This window comes from Diadema setosum, chromosome 14 (genome assembly GCF_964275005.1).
Source record: "Diadema setosum chromosome 14, eeDiaSeto1, whole genome shotgun sequence".
Lineage (NCBI taxonomy): Eukaryota > Metazoa > Echinodermata > Echinoidea > Diadematoida > Diadematidae > Diadema > Diadema setosum.
In genome coordinates, this window is record NC_092698.1 from 700,033 (window position 1) to 723,080 (window position 23,048).

Sequence of the window (23,048 nt, forward strand, 5' to 3'; positions counted from 1 at the left end):
AGATCACATTCAAGACCAAGGAAGGATATCTGCTCACAGACTTGCAGCAACACTAATGTGATCCTATTTCATTCTGGCAAATACATTCAGAGACTGCTGGTTTAAATATAAAGTTCAATGCTATTAAGCACTGATAACATTTTGCATTTTGATATAATTTACATAATGAATATTTTATAAAAGTATACTTTTACAATAAAGAGTCAGTACTTCTCCTCTTTTTCTGATGTGTCAAGTCCAAAATGACCCAGATAAAAAAAAAAAAAAAAAAATCCATGGAACACAGTGAGATAATACTGACATACTGATAGCTCAAAAGCCATGGCATTATACATATCCAACAATAGCTCCAGCCTACAGATTCACTTTTAGGCTATCTGCACCATACATTCTACACTGATACTTGAAGAAACAAAACATTGCATGATATGAAAATATGGTGCAAGCCATTGCCCACCCAACCAGAAACATCTTACACTAAATTTCTGGAGATTCTGAGGATAGAAGTTAATAACAATATCTTTGAAAAGAGCAGTCTGAAGAAGAAAAATGTACATGATATCTCATAGGTCTCTGTCAGGCGAGGACTTTGATTTTGCTACGTACATTGTACGACAGTATGACAGTGATAAAAATGTACAGTGTACACTACTCACACTTAATTAATGTATTTTCTCACAAAAAAACCCAAACAAGCTGATTCCACAAGAGGACAACATATTGTGCAATCATGTACCAGATTGACCCTCTGTAATTCATGATACATCATGCCATGCAATCCATGAAACATAGAGCAATGTATCGTTTGCCCCCTCCATGCACCCTATCCAAGCTACAGTGTATGCTGTCAATAGGTAAATGCACATGTATTTCATCCTGCATGTGTTTTTGAAGCAAAAGCAGGCAAACTAAAAGTCTTCATCAGCAGTCCCCTTTTATGTTTATGAAATTTATGTCATTAAAAACCATGTCTCATATTTTCATCCCTGGATTATACTGGTAAGAAAAAAGAGGCTACACATTGGGCTCCTTTGTACTATAATCCACAGGCAAGGGTGCCTGTGAGTTAAATGAACAAGAGACACATTCTGACATTCTACAACCTACACTTCAATGTGAAAACACTAACCACAATCAGGTCATGTCTATCAAACTGACAGTCACCAAGAGTCCCTGATGGTAAGCCTCAATAACCACACACTTCCTGTCTTGATGGTGTCCAATGCCCATGTTAATATTTGGAAGATTGCCGTTAAAAAAATAGATAAATAAAAAAAAGAGAGACCTTGTTTTTCTTTTACCCTGTTTTGAGCTGAATTTCAGATCTCCTTGAGGAGGTTTAAATACCGCTTGAATACCTGCTTGAAAAAGCGGTCTCTAATCTGTTTATACTGCGCGAGCTGATTTCGCTGAAAGCAGGCCCTTCACTTAAATAGAAACCTGTAAAAATTAACTATTCATGCAAATATCAAAACAAACATTTATTAATGACACATACCTTGTCTTTCTAATTAAATGAGTGTCACGTGCAAGTGCCACGGGTACCAAGCAGACCTCATGATTTTTCAATCGATCTTATTATGTCTGAATATTCAAGCTAACAGCAATAGAGTCTATTCAAAGCTATGGAATGTGACTAGGTAAGGTTACAAACAGGTGGAGATGCACAGCTCTGTATGTAGAAGTGAAAGTGTTGCAATGATAAGGATAGAGTCAACCATAGAATTTCTTACCGGTCTGTTGAGGAAGTAGATGGACATGCCACCAATCAGAGGCATTTTATTGACAAGAGGCCTCATCTCTACTCTCAGGTTGCCATGGAGCTGTGTCAATAAAGGAGATGATCACATGTCAGCAACACTCTACGTACACTTGAATGTCAACGTGCCCTACAAACATATTGACAATGAAAACGCCACAAACACTGTCTTACTGTGTGAAATAATGAGAAGTTTTTCTCTGAAACTGAGGCAGACATTGCGTCTTGCACAGAATTTTCTGATGAAGGGTCATGTTTGGGAAGATCAAGTTTTGTCATTGTGTTTTATGTTGTTATTGGTTGCTTTTTGTTTCTTTGTTTATTAGTAAGCTTCTTTTGGGAGAGAAAAGGAATTACTGGAAAAAAAGTTTCATATTCATTGACATGTACAAATCTTGAATGTGCCTCTCAAAACCAAAGCAAGAAAGCTGCCATTATTCAATATGTACAAATTTTATATCCCCTAAGAACCAAAATTAAATTTCATTGTCACTGACATGGTATAAAATATGTACAAACAAGTTGCTGTCAAAGATAATGATAAAGGGTACTTAATCCGTTCTGTGCTGAATTCTGGAATTCCTATAGACTTAATACACAGGCCACCAGGTTCCCATATGGAACGGGTTTACACTTTGTGTTGGAGTGAAACATAAGAAAGTACTAATGTACTGAGTGATGAAGGTTACCTGTAGATCTTGGATGCCAGCTTTGAGTCTTTTCACTGTCTTCACACTGATCTCAATGTCACAGTCTCCAGCATAGCTACAGCAAATAGATTCAATAGGATATAGATGGTCCAGTCAAATGTGCAACAAGAGACAAAATACTATGAAACCAAAACAAACAGGACACAATCAGAGGGATGTAACATTCATCACAACTAACCGGTTCATTGCATGCTGTCTTTAAGAAACATGATATAATTGCTGCAGCTATGACTGTGCTTATAGAATTGATTAAATAAAATATGTGATGCGCTCCGTCGGAATGAGTCAAAAGTCGCAAAAAATGAAATCGTAGTTATGCCTATATGTGAATTCTACAGACTCTAAGCTTTACACTGATATATAATACAACTCATTTCGACATCCCTATAGATCATAAAAACGAATAGTAACTACGCTTATGATGTCAGTCCATTTTCTAAATAACGGAGAAAATCGCTCTCAAAGTTCAGGCTATGTTCAAGCTCACGACCTGTTTCTTTCACGGGACGAAACAATACAACAGTCCTGCTTAGCGACGGCGTTTACGCTCCATCGCACGCACTACCATATAAGGCGATAGCTTGGGTGTGTAAGATAATTAACCAATCGCAGGACAGGTCTATCATTAACGATTCTGACCAATACGGCAGCCCGAATGTAAACTTCGGTGCGTTTGTGTCCGTGCCGCTGCCGCCGCATGAATGAGTCGGTACGCGTTGTGTGTCGGCCGCGGTGTAGTTTGCCGCAAGTTTTGAACTCACAAACAATAGGAAACAGTAGAAAGAAAAAAACCCACGCAATGCGTATTACGAGAAGCGTCTTTTAGTAAGGGCGTTGATCGCTTCCATTCTCCTCCCATGTTGTTGTCAATGGAAACGTTTAGCAAGTACCAATAGCTAAATAGAACCTGTGAACCCATTGTAGGCGGGAGTTCAAAAGACAGCATCGGTAGAGAAAATCATTGAAGTTAATTAACGATAGTCGTCTTTTGAGATCGTGTTCTTTGCATGTACTAAAAACCCTCAAATTATGCACATGGTCGTAATGTTGCAGAGCATCAAAGACTGCTTTCGCGTCTGTTCTGCTGCAGCTGTATACAGTCGTAACATTCTGAATTCCCGCCATATTAGGCACATTCCTTTATAGACGTTGCATCCACAGTAATTATCGCTTATCACACTTTCCAATGCTGCACATACTATACCTATCAGAAGCAAAGGTTGATGTAGGCCTGAGAGCTTCACGTTGGGTTTATATTATGATTGTATCATAAATATACTTCTTATTCTCGGTCACTTTTGTAATACCATAGCAATTGTATAAAGAACCATTAACTTGTGGCTTAAGCTTAATGCTTATTACATCACATTTACAGTTACAATCTTTCTGCATTTGAGATAATTATACTGACAAATATTCGGAATTAATACTTAGGTCTTCCTCATTTCGTTTTGTATTCACAAACCTTACTAAAATAAAAATGATTGCTTGATTACTTTCGGGTAAAGGAACCACCGGAAAAGGAACCCCATTTGATTTTCTTGTTAACGAACCTAAGCTAATAGCGAACCATATTTCATTGTGATTAACGAACCTTCAGAACAATCAATTGTATTACCCCCCCCCCCCCAATAAAAAAGCATTTCAATGTCATGCGTTGTCAATAGTGATAAAAGGCCCGTTTTTATTTCGCAGTGTGTCTCAGTACTCCTGTGTTTATTTTTAAGGATGTGCCTCTCTTTATGATTTGCGATTGATGTTCAACTATTTCTTTCCCGCAAGCTTGAAAAGGAAGAAGCTAAAATTGAGGCAAGGAGACGAGTTTTCTTCCATGAGATACAATCATTAAGACATACATTTATTCCCGAAAGTTGTGTGATTGCTTATGCACTAAAGAATTATGTCCATTACATGTATCAGGCACTATAAAAAACGGTTGAACTGTGCTGAAAGTCGAACTTCGTTTTTTTTTTTTTTTTTTTTCTATTTCCATTTCAAGCGGGGATAGACTAGAAATTAGTTTGTCTATACTGGCAGGAGACATTAGTTTTCCAGTACATACTCCGCATTTAAACAGTCGCCCTATTTTCGTGGTCAGAATCAGATAATGGACACGTGATATATTATAAAAATGAAAATACAAAACAATGAACATGTCATATGTACAAACATTATGAATTTATACTTACCTGTAATATTCTGCATAAAAAACAAGCACGCCAATTAAATACTTTAATAGAATTAATAGAACACACTGTACACAGCGATATCATGCATGGCAGATCCACCGATCAAATCAAGTTCAATTGGTGAGAAAGCCAAATGACGTTAAAAAGTTGACTTCTTTACGTTTCTCTTTCAATTTATGAAAACAGAATTACATTGTACATCTATTGAAGCGGATTGTCTCTGTTGTGAACGATCGTCATACATGTATATAGCATTGTTAGTCTTCTGAGCAAATCCGAAACCCAAATACTTTAATTTTTGCTTGATAATGTAATAACCCTTATAACTTTATAAAGGACTCGCAAATTCAAAGTTTCAAACCGTATACTAAAACATTACATTGTACACGATGTATTTTAATGCGTTGTGCGTTAGCATGTTAATAGCATCAATCTGCCTTTTATTTTCCGTACGTAAAGCGCACAGAAACGTAACCAAACGTTACCAAATACAGTGGAATGCATTGTACGACGTGGTATCATCATTAAAAGTATATCCCATTCCTTTTTACTTTTATTTGCTTGAAGCAGTAGTCAAACCATGTGTCATTTTCGTATAGCGACATCACTTAGGAATTAGAATGTATGAAGATAATCGTTACTTAAATATTTTTGCGCTAATACAGTGTAGCATTTACATTTTCCAACTGTTATTGACAGGATTATGTTACTGTGATGGTTACGATTACGAATGTTGGTTATGAATTCAAAAGACTGGTTCATTAATCGAACTATAAAGGTAATATTGAAAGTATAGTTCGGTACAAGTTCAAAACGCAATCGAAGTCATCGTCATAGGGGGAACTGATAGCTCTAGAAAACTTGTTTAGGCCAGTAAAGATTGCCGTATGCAATCTTTGTAGAAAGTTTTGACTTAGGCCACCTTTTGAGTATTTTGAGAAATTATATAAAGAACTATTTGTTTTGATTATGTCAAGAATTAGTTTGAACAATGAGAATAAGGCGCGGTTACCTCAGCAATGTCGTAGTGCGATTAGACATGATGGGTAAAGTGAATTCATGACTTGTTGACTTATCCTTACGGAATTGATGATCACTTCTGTAAACCATCAGTTAAGTCTTGTAGATGATACCTCTGTAATCGTAGTCAAAATTCTTTTGAGCGATGAGACGAAAACCAACAAACAAAATGCCATGTATCATTGCTCGAGTTTCCAACATTTGGCGTCACCCGACCAGCAATAAGTGCCGAATCAAATGGAACATTATATTGTGGTATAGCAGACTGTGTTACGATTTTTAAATATTGCGAGCAATTGTTTAAAAAAAAGAAAGAGAAAATGAGGCAAAGTTCAAGAAATTCGAAAAAGCATGTAAATGCAGGCGATCATGTTTAATAGTCAAAGTGAGAGATTACAATCGGCCATGCGGATGTATATGATTGCCTTATTTACATGTCTGATTTTTGTAAACTATGTTATATTCAAATTTAAGTTCCCTTCCCTCGATAAAAGTTGTGTTGGGTTTTCGCTAAAGGCATTTATTAGGAAACGCTATAAAAAACGACAACAAATGCCTACTATTATACATCAAGAGATGACCTACACATACATGAAACACAAAAATTCTGTACGTTCTAATATAATGCAACTGCTTGTTTATTTGTTTGTTTTGAATTACCATGGTCTTTGTCGGGGTAAAGATGAAGAAAAATAGTAGAGTGTATCACTCTCAAATCCGGATTATTGCGATAAGTGTGTATTCCCGCCCTTTCTATACAGGTTAACGATTTAAGCTTGGTATGCTTTTATAAAAGCCTGGTGTCACGCAGAAGAACTGATTCCGCGATCGCTTTTAACTTTTCATAAAATTCACGTTTTAAGATAGTAACGATAGCTTGTAAGAGATAAAGTAAGTTAGCGTCCCTGACTGTGGTTCTGAACACAAAAGGGACTGAAAAATTCTTTTACAAATTAGCAGACATAATGCCGATCCTCCAACACTGTTGCTCCATTACACTATGTCACTGATTCTGCTATCAATGGCGAAGAAAGAATACTGGTTGCGTGATTATCCACCCCTTGATAGCAGGAAGTTTACCTTTCATTGTTCAAGGCTTCGTTGATGCGGGGTACTCGGATAAAAGGCGTGAACAGTGTCACCCGAGTTCTTTCATTCGAATTCCTCACAATACACAATGTTTATTCAATAGGCAATTAGCGCTGCTACTTTGCAAAGCTGTTAGCCAAATTCTTTGCAGACTTGACCTCTCACATGTCAGCTACACGTAATACACGACAAACAGCTATCATTACAAACATTCTGATTTAAAAAAAAATGAAGAAGCACACTTTTGAGTAACTGTAGCGACACAGCTTTCTGTCACTTTCTCAAATAGGTCTTACTTCTAAAAATACACAGATGACAAGAGTCAGAATATCCTGTAAAGGAACACGAGCTATTTGGGCATAATAATAATGTTTGTCTTCCGATTTCTCTCCATGCCGTCACGGCCCAAACCATCATATTAAAGTAAATAGGGCAATAATTTTTATTAACCAGGGAAATAATATTACGCATTACCGATGGTACATACATTTGGCTAATTATCACACGAATTGTCGACTTTATAAAAACGAGAATAATTGACAACTTAGGCCCTACTATATCTCCAAAGATGAACTTTAAACAGCAAGTCACATACCAGGGAACGAAAGTTATAATCATTTGAATGAATTCATTAATGAGGCCAATAACCGTTGTAAAAGTACACACACGCATCACTAGGGAGGTTTCAAGTTCGATATGTGATCATTTTAGCTCATTAATAAAGTATCATAAATTTTGCGTGATCGTCGTTGGAATAAAATTTGTCAGCGCCATTTGTGCGTCACATCAATCACCACTTCATGAAATGTGGTGCATGTTTTGTATCAAACGCAACTCGCTGGTCATGCAGTTGATAGCCTTGGTCAGCTCACTGTTATTGCGTAATTCTAAAGCCCTCGCCGCGGCGGCCGCCGCACGCACCATGCTTTGTTTTGTCTTCAATGGGGTCAAGAGCAATGCTTCATTAGCATACGCCCTAGCAACGGAGGCGGAGTCTCGATCGGGCGAGAACAATAGGTGCGAAAACGCAACGCAAAGGCGAGCGTTCGAAAAAAATGTAACCGAAAAAAATGGTCTCAGAAAAACTGTGATTTGGGACACTTGTACTCATTTTTACACGCTAAAATTTTCTGTACAAATAGATAAAACATCAAGGAATCAAAATCCGTCATAAAAAAATTTCGACCCGAGCAGTGCTTCCCCTTCATTTTCGGCTCATTACGGGAAAACTCCCCGTGCGACTTATGACTCATTTTGTTGGAGCGTCACACATATATATTGTACCTACATCATTTTACATGCAATACTCAATCTCTGTATGCCACAGCCATACAGCTGTACAGTATGTACCTTCAACTCAGCAAACATGGTGTCAGGTTTGCATCAATTACTTTAAAACTGTGTGCATGCTACGATACATGTATACACTGGCTGTAAGTAAAACATGTGGCATAAATGCAAACACCAATGCATACTGGAACACCATACTTAACTGTGAAATACTGTGACTTGGGCAATGCCCAGCTGCCTTCCCCCATGCACTATAATTTTAATAAGGCACACAAGCCATTTATTTAATTATACAGTACACATAAAGACGAGGCTCTGCATTGTCTGTTCACCTTATCCCTCCTATTTCCACACAGTCTCAAATGTATTATCAGGAAAAGTGACAAAGAGTACAATATTGACTGAAATCAAGTCATGCTCAAATGTCAGGTGAGAGACAATATTCCCAAAATACCCCCTGCCTTCCAGGTGCTGTCTTTTGTGCCATTCTTCACTTTTCCTGTAGGCGTAATCACACAGGGCTGTCATACATGACTTCACCGTGGCAACAAGGGGCTAAACAACAAGAGGCAGTCTACATAAAATGGCTTTCACAATGTGTGGGAACCGAGAGGTTTGAAAAATGGCACAGGAACCTGAAAATTGTCTTCAAAAGTAGTTGCAGCACAAAATCATTTATCAATGTATGTACCTTACTAGAAACAAAGAAAAAGAAATGAAATCAACAAGCCAAGTTTTGAGGGTTCTGAAATAAAAGACAACATGGCATCATTTATTTGAAAGGAATCATTGTCTTTGGCAAAGGTGTGTAATATGCTATAGATCAAGTGCTGTCTAAAAAAGTTAGTACTGTGTGCAAATTTGAAATATTGTGGAAATCTACAATTTAAATACCGGTACAAAATCACATAGAGTAGCAATACAGAATCTACATATGTATGCATTTGCAACCAAATGAAATAAAGAAATGGATATGATTATGTTGAGATTTAATGCAGATAATAGATAAAAGATTCAGTAACACTTGATGCTTTTAAGCATTAATAATTTTGTAATTCTCCAAGCTTTGAAAGAAGCAGACCTAATCAGAAGAGGAAGGAGAAGAAAAACTTAAAATCTTAAATCCACAAAGATATACAATGTACATTGTACATTTATGAACAGCTTTAGTACAAGTATAATGGCTAATGATGTCTGTGAAATATGCATGTAGTAACAGCTGTTGTACTTTGCAGTTGGCAACTTTTGAACATTGATAACTGTGTTACATCTTGACAAACCTCTAATCCTTACTGAATTGAAGAAAGTAGCATTGTCAGCATGCATCTTGCTATTAATCGCTGGGAAAAGCTAGAAAATGCAAGCATGAATTTCAAGATGATTTCTATCCAACAAAGTCTGAAGGTAATTACACTATTTGAACCATTTCCTCTTTTTTTTTTTTCTTTTTTTAATGAGCATTCCCAATGCCTCTTGTTTAGGTAAATTCAATGCCCATATTGCTGTGTACAATGCAACATATTACCGGTATGTATCTTGCTCAATGAAAGCCATGCATAGTACATGCATGTTTTAAAAGAGGGGATTGTATCCTCAGTAGCCCAATACTTCAATAAAACATTTTATTGTTTATTATTTTCTCTCTTTTTTTTTTTTCTTTTGAGAGCAAGCTCAACTCTGTTTCATTGGTTGTTGAGTTTTGTTTCCAATTCACGGACATTAGGCATCAAATGGCACACAAGGTGCATATACAATGTACCCATAGCTTGCCATTGTGTGCTTTATACTTTGTAGATCAGTTTGTTTCGGGCCAATAACTGTGGGTAATAATCAGTCAATAGCATGTGTGCTTTTGGAAAAATTATTGAATCAAATTGTGCATAATCTATAGTTCTGATTACTATGCGGCTGGCTGAAAGTAACATGAGGTGATGGAAAATTGAACTTCTAACAAAAATTTGTGCAGTACATATTGTAAGTACTAAAGCTTTAAATAAACATGATGTTCATGTTTTTAACAACTGCATGGCCTATCAGAGTGATCATCAAAAAGAACATAAAATGGGCTCAATATTGCCTCATGCCTTCATACCAGTAATCATTTCAATACTGTATCTACAGTAAATGGGCTTGACAGGTTAAAAAATGAAGACAACTGTAAAGCATATTCACCTCTTCAACACGTGGTACCCTATGCTTAGACCTTTGTACTGTAATAAGATGCAACATTTGCCTCTGGCATCACAACCTTCCACTGAACATGTGTAACCATGAACTATCCAGCTCAATGAGCTAATGGTGATAAACGCGCATTCTGCATCACTGCTCATGCACTTTGGGGGCTTTCGTTGTTGTTTTTCTCTGCAGGATGTGAGTTCAGTCTCTTAGTAGTGACAGACTGACAACCATCTGTGCTTCACGTTCACAAGCATCAGAATATTGGCTGGATCTATGTACAGGCATATCTTGCTTTGACAGCCTTTGAAGCCATTGTACATGTATGCTGTTATAAATTTATGGGAAGTTTCAGTGACAACCCTGCTATCTCTGTGGTGATATAGAGTTGTGTATTGCACACTGTACTCTGTTCAACATCTTATGCACTTTCAGTACCAGCTACAATTGTAGCCTCACTACGTAGACTCTAAATAGTCCTTGGCATAACAAATTCAGAATTGAAAGTCAAATCAACTTTGTACAACATGCATGAAAAATATGATAGTAAAAGAGCTTGTACGTATGGTGTTTTTTCACTGATATCAAGTTGTTTAACACTCAACTTTGATGCATAATGTACTGTCATATTAATACAGGGAGCACTGCTTTGGATTAGCAAGAGCACTGGAAATGTTTGTTCCTTTTAAATAAATTTCTGTGACAATTTCCACATTATTCATTCATTTGCATTGTGAACATTATATTCTCTGAAGTCTCTGCAATGTCTTCATTAAACATGCTCACTAGTTTGAAGCAGTCAGCTATCACATGCCCATCCTAGTTTGCAAGGATCAATCGAGTGGCCCTTGCAGCAAATCTACATCTCCCAACTACACTTAAGATGTCTCCATTTATTTGAGTGAGACGAGTCAGCAGGCATGTCATCACTGCACAGATAATGTAACATGCTGGAACGATGTAGCTTAACACATTCTTTCTAGCCGCAGACTGATTTGAAATGTTTCCTGGGATGCCGAGCACCCAAGAAACCCAATCCTTATCAAATATCAGAGCATGAATCATTCTGCAATCGAATGATCCACTACAAAGGATGCTCTCCGTGTTACCTCTTTCCTCAACATCGCTCCATCCATCCATCCCCCCGCCCCCCTCCCCCACTCAAAGATGTATCAGGTGGGGTGGGTACAAAGTGGCAGACAAGGGTTATGGTACGGGACTGTAAGCCAGAGCCCCTTGATCCCCCGTACTCACTGCTAATAAATGCCACTCTATCCTTCTGCCAGCTCACTATGACACCATCTGGACATTGTGAGTGGAACACAAACTTTTCTATTCAAATTGATGAAATTCAATGAATCCCATTGTTTTTCTTGTAACTGATGGACAAATTGCCCTACATCAACAGGAATAGGTTCGAATCCTGCACGAGTCTGTACCCATGATTTCTTTTGTCACAATGTGGCTAAGACTACAATTGTAAAAACACTGATCAATTCAGTGCCTATTTAGGTCAATGTCTGGCAATTTGTCAATTATTTGCAACGTTTTTTAGTTCCTTTACTGTCAGATTCCACTCATGTGCCTCTACCTACTATATGACAAGAACCACTGAAAACTAGCCATAATGTACCAAAAAATTTACCACTGGGATGATGTTAATACTGCCTTGAATAGCTACATGTTTATATTGCCAGCTATATTTGCTGTACAATGTTCATTAAACATTATTCAACTTTGTCCCAGAATTCTTGGAATGACATGGGCAGTATATTTCTCATGTTCCTATTACAGTGAATACAAGGTATAAAGGAATATCTGCTTGACAATACTGAAGCTGAAAATGTCACCATGTCATCACATTGTGATTTTTCTTTGCCTCTCTCCTTCTCTCTTTCTTTTTTTATCCCTTCCTCACTCCTTTTTTTTTTTGTTCTTTTCCTTCCCTCTCTCTCCTCTATTTCTTCCTATCTTCATTCGTTTCCTTTATTTTTTCTCCCTCTCCCTTCTATATCCTTCTTTCTCTATTAAAGTTTTCTCTATTCTTCTCAAATCATTCAACAAATATGTTCACTATTCAATAAGAACACACTCTTACCAAGTTCACGTCATGATAGCAAATTATCACAGGTCTTCCTTAGATTCATTCTGCATTCAGGAAACTTTCTAAAGAAGTGATAACTACTTTGATAATTGGTGACATCCTCACCAGTAAAATAAAACAGGAGTTTGATTTTAGTTTTGTGTGCTGCTGTGGAATCTTGCCACTGCTTCTGGCATTCAATCTTTACACATCGTGTCTTGTAAAGAATGCATGCAAATCATTGATGGCAATTATTCTACCTATTGAGGTTACTTAGAGTTTCTGTGCACTGCGTATCCACTCAATAATCTACAAGACACAGTATGACACATGTCAACAAGCTGAATTAGGTTTGTATTCCATCAAACAAAACACTATTCAGGGCTGCACACTAACCCATTTTTTCTGCCGGTCCAACCTGTCTCTGTCGGACCGGTAAATGCCCCGTTTTACCATTTTTTACCGGTTCGAACAGAAAATTTACCGGTCAACAACGACAACCTGAAAAAAACATTAAATGACTTGCAAACTAATTTTCTTGTTTTTTTTTTATGGACGTCCCCCCCCCCCCCCCCCCCCCACCCATGTACATTCTACAGATTATTATTTTTTGGAAAACTTGCATTATATATTGCACAAGAAATTTAAAAAAAAATAGGAAAAAATAGAATGTTTATTTGTGAATTACAGTGTAAAATGATAATGAACAAATTCAGATTGTGTCAAATGCGTTTGTGACTTTTTCTAAACATCGGCGCACGAACTTGCTGCGTAACCTGCTCTTGGTGGTCAGTTGGATTGCGACGATTTAATGAATTATTTTAGCTGTGATATTTTCTGATGCACGCGCTACAAGGGGTTCTTTATTTTTCTCCCGATAATCTATTCACATTTGTGCATGTGTTCTTGAAAGGTACACGACATGCAGGGCCGAATTCGCAATCCTTTTTTTGCGCCCATTTCCACCTCAAATATTAGCGGGTTTGTGACAATTTCATAAATTACTTCGGCTGTAATATTTTCTGATGCACGCGCCAAAAGGGATTGAAAATGCGTCCTTTATTTTTTCCCGATAAACTCTTCGAATTTCGTAAGTGCGTTCTTAAAAGATGCACCACATGGCCGAATTCATGATACGTTTTGCGCCTATTTCTACCCCAAATATCAGCGGGATTGTGACGATTTCATAAATTACTTCGGCTGTAATCTTTTATGATGCACGTGCCAAAAGGGGTTGAAAATGTGTCCTTTATTTTTTCCCGATAAACTCTTCGAATTTCATAAGTGCGTTCTTAAAAGATGTTTCACACGGCCGAATTCATGATACTTTTTGCGCCTATTTCTACCTCAAATATCAGCGGCATTGTGGCGATTTCATGAATTACTTCGGATGTAACTTTTTGTGATGCTCGCACCGGCTAGAATGGTTGATAATGCGTCCTTTATTTTTCTCCCCATAATCTCTTCGCATTCCGTACATGCGTTCTTTAAAGGTATACGACACGGCCGAACTCACGATCCTTTTTGCGCCTATTTCTACCTCAAATATCAGCGGGATTGCGATGATTTTATGAATTACTTCGGCTGTAATCTTTTATGATACACGCGCCAAAAGGGGTTTCAAATGTGTCCTTTATTTTTCCCCGATAAACTCTTCGCATGTCGTAAATACGTTCTTAAAAGATATACGACACGGCCAAAAATCATGATTCTTTTTGCGCCTATTGTTTCCTCAAACTTCAACGGGATTGCGATGATTTCATGAATTATCATTCGGCTGTAATCTTTATGATGCACGGGCCAAAAGGGGTTGAAAATGTGTTCTGTATTTTTCTCCCAATAATCTCTTCGCATTTGGTACATGCGAATACGACACGGCCGAATTCAAGATCCTTTTAGCGCCTATTTCTACATCAAAATAATATCAGCCGAATTGTGGCGATTTCATGAATTACTTCGGATGTAATCTTTTGTGATGCATGCACCAGCTATACTGGTTGAAAATGCGTTCTTTATTTTTCTCCCCATAATCTCTTCGCATTCCGTACATGCGTTCTTTAAAGGTATACGACACGGCCGAATTCATGATCCTTTTGGCGCCTATTTCTACCTCAAATATCAGCGGGATTGCGATGATTTCATGTATGACTTCGGATGTAATCTTTTATGATACACGCGCCAAAAGGGGTTGAAAATGTGTCCTTTATTTTTCCCCGATAAACTTTTCGCATTTCGTAAATGCGTTCTTAAAAGATACACGACACGGCCAAAAATCATGATTCTTTTGCGCCTATCGTTTCCTCAAACTTCAACGGGATTGCGATGATTTTATGAATTATTATTCGGCTGTAATCTTGATGATGCACGGGCCAAACGGGGTTGAAAATATGCCCTGTATTTTTCACCCAATAATCACTTCGCATTGCGTACATGCCTATCTACATCACGGCCGAATTCACGATCCTTTTCGGCGCCTATTTCTACATCAAATATCAGCGGGATTGCGATATGTCATTAATTATTTCGTCTGTAATCTTTTGTGATACATGCACCAGAAGGGTTGAAAATGCGTTCTTTATTTTTCTCCCGATAATTTCTTCGCATCTGTGCATGCGTTTTCAAAATTATACACTGCATGCAGGGCCGAATTTGAGATTCTTTTTGCGCCTATTATTGTTATCTCAAATTCCAAGGGGATTGCGAATTTTCATGAATTACTATTCGGCTGTAGTCTATATGATGCAAACGCCAAAAGGGGTGAAAATGTGTCCTTTATTTTTCTCCCGCTAATCTTTTCCCATTTCGTACGTGCGTTCTTAAAAGGTATACGTCACGGCCGAATTCACGATCCTTTTTGCGCCTATTTCTACCTCAAATATCAGCGGGATTGTGGCGATTTCATGAATTACTTCAGATGTAATCTTTTGTAATGCACGCACCAGAAGGGTAAAAATGTGTTTTCTATTTTTCTCCCGATAATCTTGTCGCATTTGTGCATGCGTGTTTGATAACCAACGCGGCATGCAGGACTGAATTCAAGATCCTTTTTGCGCCCGTTATTTCCTCAAATTTCAACGGGATTGCCTTGATTTCATGAATTGTTATTCGGCTGTAATCTTTTATGATGTACTCACCAAATGTGTCCTTTATTTTTTTTTTCTCTCTATAATCTCTTCGCATTTCGTACATAAGCTTTTGCAAGATACGACGCGGCCGGTCGAATTCATGATCCTTTTTGGGACGATTTCTACCTCAAATATGTAAGCGGGACTGCGATGATTTTATGATTTTTTTCTCCCTAGTATTATCTCTTCACATTATGTGCATGCGTTCTTAAAAAGTACACGGAAGGGCCGATTTTGTGATCCTTTTTGCGCCTATCTTCATTATGAGACCATTCTGAACGAATGAAAATATTCATCTGTGAAATGACTGTGTAAAATGAAAATAAACGCAATCAGATCCATTTACTGTATCGTTGAATATCGAATGTCTTTTTACTTTTTCCAAAAAAAATCAACACAAGTAAATTAGTTCTAACATAACTGCCACGCTGCTGCGAAGCCGGGATCGGATTGATCTTGCGTTAAAAAATCATGAGCAAAATGACTCAGAAATGCGTGCGTTTCTATCAATGCTTCTTGTCTGGCATGACCGCCGATCGCAAGCAAACGAAAAGCAGTTACACTGTTCTATACATGCTTTGCATGTATTGCATTGCATGGCAGTGCGTGAACAGCGCCAAATGCGCAAGCGATCGCGAATAACTGGTCGACTGCTAGTGCTCAAAACTAATATGTTTACTGTACAAATTGCACCGGTAGACATAAACGAAAACTTGCGTAAAACTTGTTGAACAGTGCGATATCTTGCCTTCTGTTTTTTCCTGATCGGGGCTGCTCTTTTTCTTTCTACTGACCCCACCAATGCTTTTTTCTTACTGGTCATGTCGGACCGGTAACTTGTGGATTTCCTGAAAAGTTACCGGTCCGACAGTGAATTTTACCGGTCTTTGACCGTCGGACCGGCGCCAGTGTGCAGCCCTGCACTATTCATTGTGGTTCTCTTTTGCTTGTCTGTTTCGTTGTTTTAAAAAATAGCATCACATTTGGTTTGGCGGTGAGTAGAGATACAAAACAGTAATAGTTGACCAATGAGAGACTGACGAAGCAACCATTACGCTTTTCCTCTCTTTATCAAGGTATCAACCTCGGTGACTGCATTATCAGCCTGCCCACACCACACACTAAACCTTCACTATTTTACCACAACATCATCAGTGAGACAGCAGGGAACCAATACCACACAAAGTTTATAGAGTTAGATATAATTTATATTCTTTTGATTATTATTTCAATGTCGATGATTAGATTGGTATAATAGATAAGAGAGCAACACTCACTGGAACACATGAATCATGTCAACAGTTATAAAATGAATGACATAATGTTTTTCACTTACAAGATCTCAAGGTCTAAGATCATTTCATCTCTCCCCACATGTTCCGTGTACACCTTGACTCCTCCTATTCTTGGTGGCTGCATAAAGAGATAAACAGGAGCAAGAAACGATAAGATTTAAGGCTAGGTCTTCATTCTTTCTACAGACGTAAAACGCATTACATTTGAGACGGGATATACAGCTGTATTGGAAAAAACATTGACAAGTGGTAAGAAATGTGTTACAATGTAATAAAGAATGTATCCATGTGTCAAAAAACAAATAGTGTTACGATTAATTCCTCGTAATTATGAGTGCTTTAAAGATGTATGTTTTGATACAAGTAATTAAAAATTAAAAATGTTGGAAATACAGAAATGGTAAACACAAATCCACAAATGAGCAATGCATGAATTTTGCCACTCTAATTCAAAGGTATATTGCACATTGAAAGCCTCTGTCAGATATTTATATGAATAGTCAATGATAACATTATAAATGTGTCAAAAAGAGTGCAGTGAAACATTGGCATTAAATATTGTGTTCACGATTTATTTACACTATGAGGGTTTATCTTAAGATTTGGTTGAGTCTGAAGCTAAAGACTAGGAGCCAAGTTGCCTGAAATCACACAGGTCAAAGACTAGACACAGATGGTGATATCACATATGGAATCTTGATGACACACTCTTTGTTGTTGCGACGGCCAAGACTCCCTCCTGTGAAATATTAAGGTCACAGGTATCTGAACATGCAATGCATCGTAGCAAGTTAAAAATAATCTCCCTTATCACTGAAGTTACATGCCTTGGGTAATGATGTGAATCATGTGCGTGCAAACATGATCAACTACACATAGTCATGGGAAGAGTGTGATGATTGCCCAATCTGAATTTGACTATGCGGTTTTTGTTTTAGTTTTCCTCCATTTCTCTTTGTAATCCAACCCTTGTCACTGTCCTTAAATGTGAGAGTCCAAATGCAAAGCATCACAGTGTGAAATATCTACAGGCTCACTGCAGCATAAACTGACAACTCAAGCATTGCAAAAGATCAAAACATTTCATGCAAATTTAAATACAGCTGTAGCTACTGACACACTTAAACTTTCTAGAGTAACTTGAGATGATGACTCAAAGCAACTCAACAAAAAAAAAGAAAAATGTAACACCTACATGTCATATATATATTTCAAGTTTAGAGGAAGCAGGATGTCATGTAAATTAGCACCAATACTGTGAAAGGTAGTGGGTCTAATGAACAGAAGATACACTGTATCTAGTGGGAACTCATTGTGGGACACAACAACAACTCTTATGAAAAACACTGCCTACAACAATTAATGGCAATACTGTGAAGACTGAGTTTCAATTTAAAATAGCAGAGCTGCTCTTTATGACAAAGTAACTGGAAGAAGGCCCTTGAGGAAAACCAAAAATACTAGGAATATATATTTGCTTGCTTGTTATACGGGGATGCAGTTTGAGCTGATATTCATAACATGTACATTGTATGCATGCTTATTCTGACTCCAGACGAGTTCTTCACGTAAGTTAATTTGAAAAGTGAAGTGAGATGGAAGACAGATTTCCTACAGGACAAAAGGCTGCTAACAGGAACAATCATGATGATGAGTAATGGCATTATTATATACCGTACATACATCCTATGAGCAGCAAGAATGTATACTGGCTTAAATATTAAATCAGCAGAGATTAGAACATAAACATTGGTTGCTGTACTTAACCCGTTGAGGACTGTTTGATTTTGCTACAACACGCATTTCCCCATAGACACCGCCCGAGTATACTTGGGACCCGTCCTCAATGGGTTAATATCCTGTTTCAAGATAAAAACGTGTGTTGGTGTTTTGGTGAGGGTGCATAAAGAGTACTTTTTTCTTTGATCATACTTTATTACACTCTTTTGCTTCACCATCATTTTAATAATTACCTAATTCACTTTCATAATTTGATGAATATTTCTACCACTCTACTACATAAATATAATACATAAACTTTGGCAGTTGCAACAACTCCCTTGCTCTAGCTATTAAAGCTAAAAGCTTTTGGCTAATATTGCACTTATCTCTTATTTCTTTTGAGGCTATTTTTCTCTTTTATCTGTTTTTGTTTGTGTTTGTTTGTTGTTGTTGTAGTGTGTGTGTTTTGGGGGTTGTTTTGTTTTGTTTTTTGGGGGATGTTTTTGTTTTTGTTTGTTTTGTTGTTGTTTTGTTTTGTTTTGTTTTTGAGGGGGTAGCTGGGGTGTCACTAAAGAAGACAAGAAGATAATGCACTAATGACTACCAGTAAGTTAGACAGGGTCAAGACAGATGACTCATTGGCAGTGAAGCCAGGGTGATTTACAAGGAACGAAGAAATGACAGGAGATAATGAAAATAGATTTGCAGAGCTGTCGTCCCAGCTCAGGTATGAGATGCCTCGTACAGGGTTATACTGATTTATCTACAGGAGCTTTCTATTGTAGACTTAAGCCTAAATTGTATAAAGTGAGTGAGGGAACAACTTCATCATTTTGATGAGAAAATTTATGAACTCTAAGATCCTTTGAGATGTTCATTTAGCTATGAGACTGATTTCGATTCAACAGATACTTCTGTTGTTCATCTGAAATGCACTTGTCTAAAAGTTCCTGGTAGCTGACTCTAAATATTTAATAGCTTATCATATAATGCTTGTGGGAGAATGTAGAAAAAAAATCCTAACAGTACCAGCATTTCACAATATCACCAGGACCCTAGAAACTGTAGCAATGCAACGTTCAACTGCTCTTTACAAATAGGAAATTTATACTCTCACGCTCAATTATTCTAAATGATGGCACTCTTGTGCCAAGAAACCTTCACCTTGCATTGTAATGTGTTTATACCAATGGTAATATATTAAAGCTTTGGCAGGCTGAAGATATGTACTGGCTGTATAGTTTGCATAGCTACGCAACTTTCAATATGTATAGGCTATATATATCTATGGTCTTATTTATATTCAAGGTACAGTGTATACACACTAATAACAAACATTGAGTAAAAACAGATGAATGTCCTCAAACAACCATAACTTTTCTACCAACAAAATATGCCATGGTCAAAACAAACACTCACACACAAACTGAAAGCATCCTTCTGTAAATTCACCACAGCAATTTAAAAAGCTGCCATTTTTTGCAGCATTTGATTACCACAAATTTGTATAAAAGTGCCTGACTTCATTGGAATCGCATTGCATATGGCCATTTTTACAATCAGTGGTGTAAAACACGGTTTTGGCACTAATTGGTGTATAACTTTCTTATACACTGACAGATATGCATTATTTTTTCTCATAAACTTACCACCCACATTGTCTACCTTGGGTACCTTAATGAACTTTCCTCTCTTTTTCTTTCAGATGTGGCATGCACTTACATGCTTGAAATCCAACACTTTTGGTGTATGCACTCTGACATGGTTTTTTTGTCAGACCTAGCATATTAAATTGTTTATTCCTTTTCATTATTTTTGTTGTTGTGGTGATAGACAGGTATCCAGACTTAAGAACTATTATGTTTACCAGGTTCTGCTTTGTCTTCTTTAAAGACTGAAATTGTCCAAACTTTATGTTTCGGAGGTGACATTTTCCGTTAACAATTAACCCCTCTTTTGAGTTAGCTCTTGCTCACAATTATAAAATTCAACTTTGCTAATTTCCATCAAAACAGAATAGTAATCAATCTGACTTAACTTTGATCCAAAGATTATTTTATTCAAATAGCTTATCATTTTTGGGTGAGTGTTTATAAATTTATGCAACTTTTCCGTTAACTTTTCTGTCACCTCCGAGACAACAGATTTATGTATTTGATATTTTTATTCTTGACATCAGTTATACATTACATTTACAAAAATGTAACATATCCCCTCACATTATCTCTGAAGGAAGGTAGTAGAAATATAGCCTGTTGTTTTCATTTCGGAGCAATTTACAATTTTCCGTTAACACTTGTCACCTCCGAAACAATCGTCACCTCCGAAACAACAAGCGTATTATATTTGATAATTTCTCGAAGACAAAGCAATTTTGTTTGATTCTGTCCAATTGACAGGAATCTCTTTTGGATGAAAATAGTAATATGGCAACAGGAAGTGAGAATTTTCTAGAGATTAATAAAAGATCTAATAAAAACTAAGAATTACTGTTTCGGAGGTGACAAAACACTGTTAACAAGAGTTTTTGCTCATTTCTATTGAAGAGAAACCATATCATGTACACCAATGGTTTCATTTATTTTAGTAACATAAGTCTCAAAGTGGAGAAATCAATTAACACACTCTCACTCTTATTTTTATTACTATACTGTACGTTTTAGGGCAAATTTACATTTTTTCACTTTTTTAACAAAGAGAATGCACAAAATACACCCATCTGTTGTATATATAATATTGTAATCAAGATCAATTATCCTGCTTTAATTAAGTAAACATATAGATGCTTTCATCTTAGAAGCTTGATTTTCAATTTAAGCAATTTAGTTGTGAAGATTTACCAATCACAGCTTTCCATGTAGGTTGCTTTTTCTTGTGTTTCGGAGGTGACATTGTTTGTTAACACCATATTGTTATGTGACAGTGAAAGGCAAGACTTCAGTTCCTTTTCACTATCTATTAACATTTTCAAATACATTTAATATCTACAAAATCATCGCAATAGAAGTGACTTTTGTATACCTAGCTCACCAGAATTCCCTTGATACCAAAGTGATACATGTGGCAGTTCATGCATGCCCTAGTCCACAATCTTAAAAAAATCATAAAATGATCAAACTCCACAAAAAGTCCACATGCCTATAGCTGGTGCACAACTTGTTCTTGAATTCTTAGTTGTTGTTTTTCCTTGTACAATGTGGTAATCATAAACAAAATTATGTGATTTTTTTTTTTAATATGACAATAATTATTACATTTTCCAAGTTGAACCAACTGTTTATGACATTGTATTTTTTAAGATTATTGAAGTTATCTGACAACTAAAGTGAACAGAGGAACAAGTCCCCAGGACTGGAAAGGGAAAGATCCAAAAACAAGATTTGTAGTTCTATCTCAATATAATTTTGATGACGTGTTTACCTTGTTTTGTTATTATGTTTTATCTTAGAATTTGGCTTTAAGTACTGGAATTTCAAGGAAAAGAAAATGGTTTCTTGAAGGACAAGTCCACCTTCATATATACATGTGGATTGAGTGAATGCAACAACATTAGTAGAACACATCATTGAAAGTTTGGGAAATTGGACAATCCATTCAAAAGTTATGGTTTTTTTTAAATATCTATGCAATCACTGCTGGATGAGATGACTACGACAATGTATGATGTCACATGCATACAACGATATAAAGAAAATATAAGTGAATTTCACAAAACTTTACTTTTTGAAAAAAGTGCACGTTTCTTCAACTTGCTACTGGTGTATGTTAGGGCAATATTATTCACCCTGCCTTCCAAAAGAGAGAAGTCAAGTGTTCTTTTGTTATGCAAGAAAAGTGAAAATATGTTGAATTTTCTTGATACTTTCTCTATATCCTTGTACATGTGTGACACCACAAGCTATAGAAGTCTTCTCATTCAGCTTTGACTGAGCAGAAACTTCAAAAATTCATAACTCTGGAACGGATTGTCTTATTTTCCTTAAACTCTCACTGATGTGTTTTACTAATATTGCTGTATTTACTCAACCCTCGTGTCTATTGAGGTGAACTTGTCCTTTTTTGGTCCCTTATAGGGTTATTTGAGACCAGTTTGTGTCCGGGACCTTCTGTGAAGTTGATGGGTAAAATTACTGAACTAAAAAAAATTTTCCCCATAAGTTCACACAAAAGCATTATGCTGCTCTCTTCAGCTGGGAAACACAAACTGTTGTCTTTACCAAACTGTAAAAATTTGCTGAAGATTAGTATGAATTACAATCCAAAACAAAATATGAGCTGGTATCCACTATCATGAAAGAGAATAACTAAACAAAATAACAAGTAAGAACTGAAAGAAAGAGCTTATATTTGAAAATTAAAGCCATGAGGAAAGACATGAATGTTCACAATTGTATTAGTTAACACCTGAGAAGTTGGGTTGTCTCTGTGTTGTGTCACCTCCAAAACAATAAAATGATTTTTTCTTATCTTATACTTTTTACTCTCAAAAGTGACTAATATATATGATTTGCTGGTAATTTTCAAGCAATTCAGAAAGATACATAAAATATATTTTAGTAATGTCAACAGTTTAAATGAATCTGGTATATAG

General features: G+C 36.7%; 1 protein-coding gene across 1 annotated transcript in view; it reads right to left on the minus strand.

Annotated features, from left to right (window-relative positions):
* The window catches only part of LOC140237813 (extended synaptotagmin-2-like), a 103,043-nt gene that overhangs the window by 52,613 nt on the left and 27,382 nt on the right, over nt 1–23,048 (minus strand). Inside the window, exons 5-7 of the mRNA XM_072317743.1 lie at nt 16,777–16,853; nt 2,449–2,524; nt 1,734–1,823 (exon numbers count right to left, since the gene is read on the minus strand). Of these exons, the coding sequence (XP_072173844.1) occupies nt 1,734–1,823; nt 2,449–2,524; nt 16,777–16,853 (243 nt within the window). The remainder of the gene's footprint in view (nt 1–1,733; nt 1,824–2,448; nt 2,525–16,776; nt 16,854–23,048) is intronic.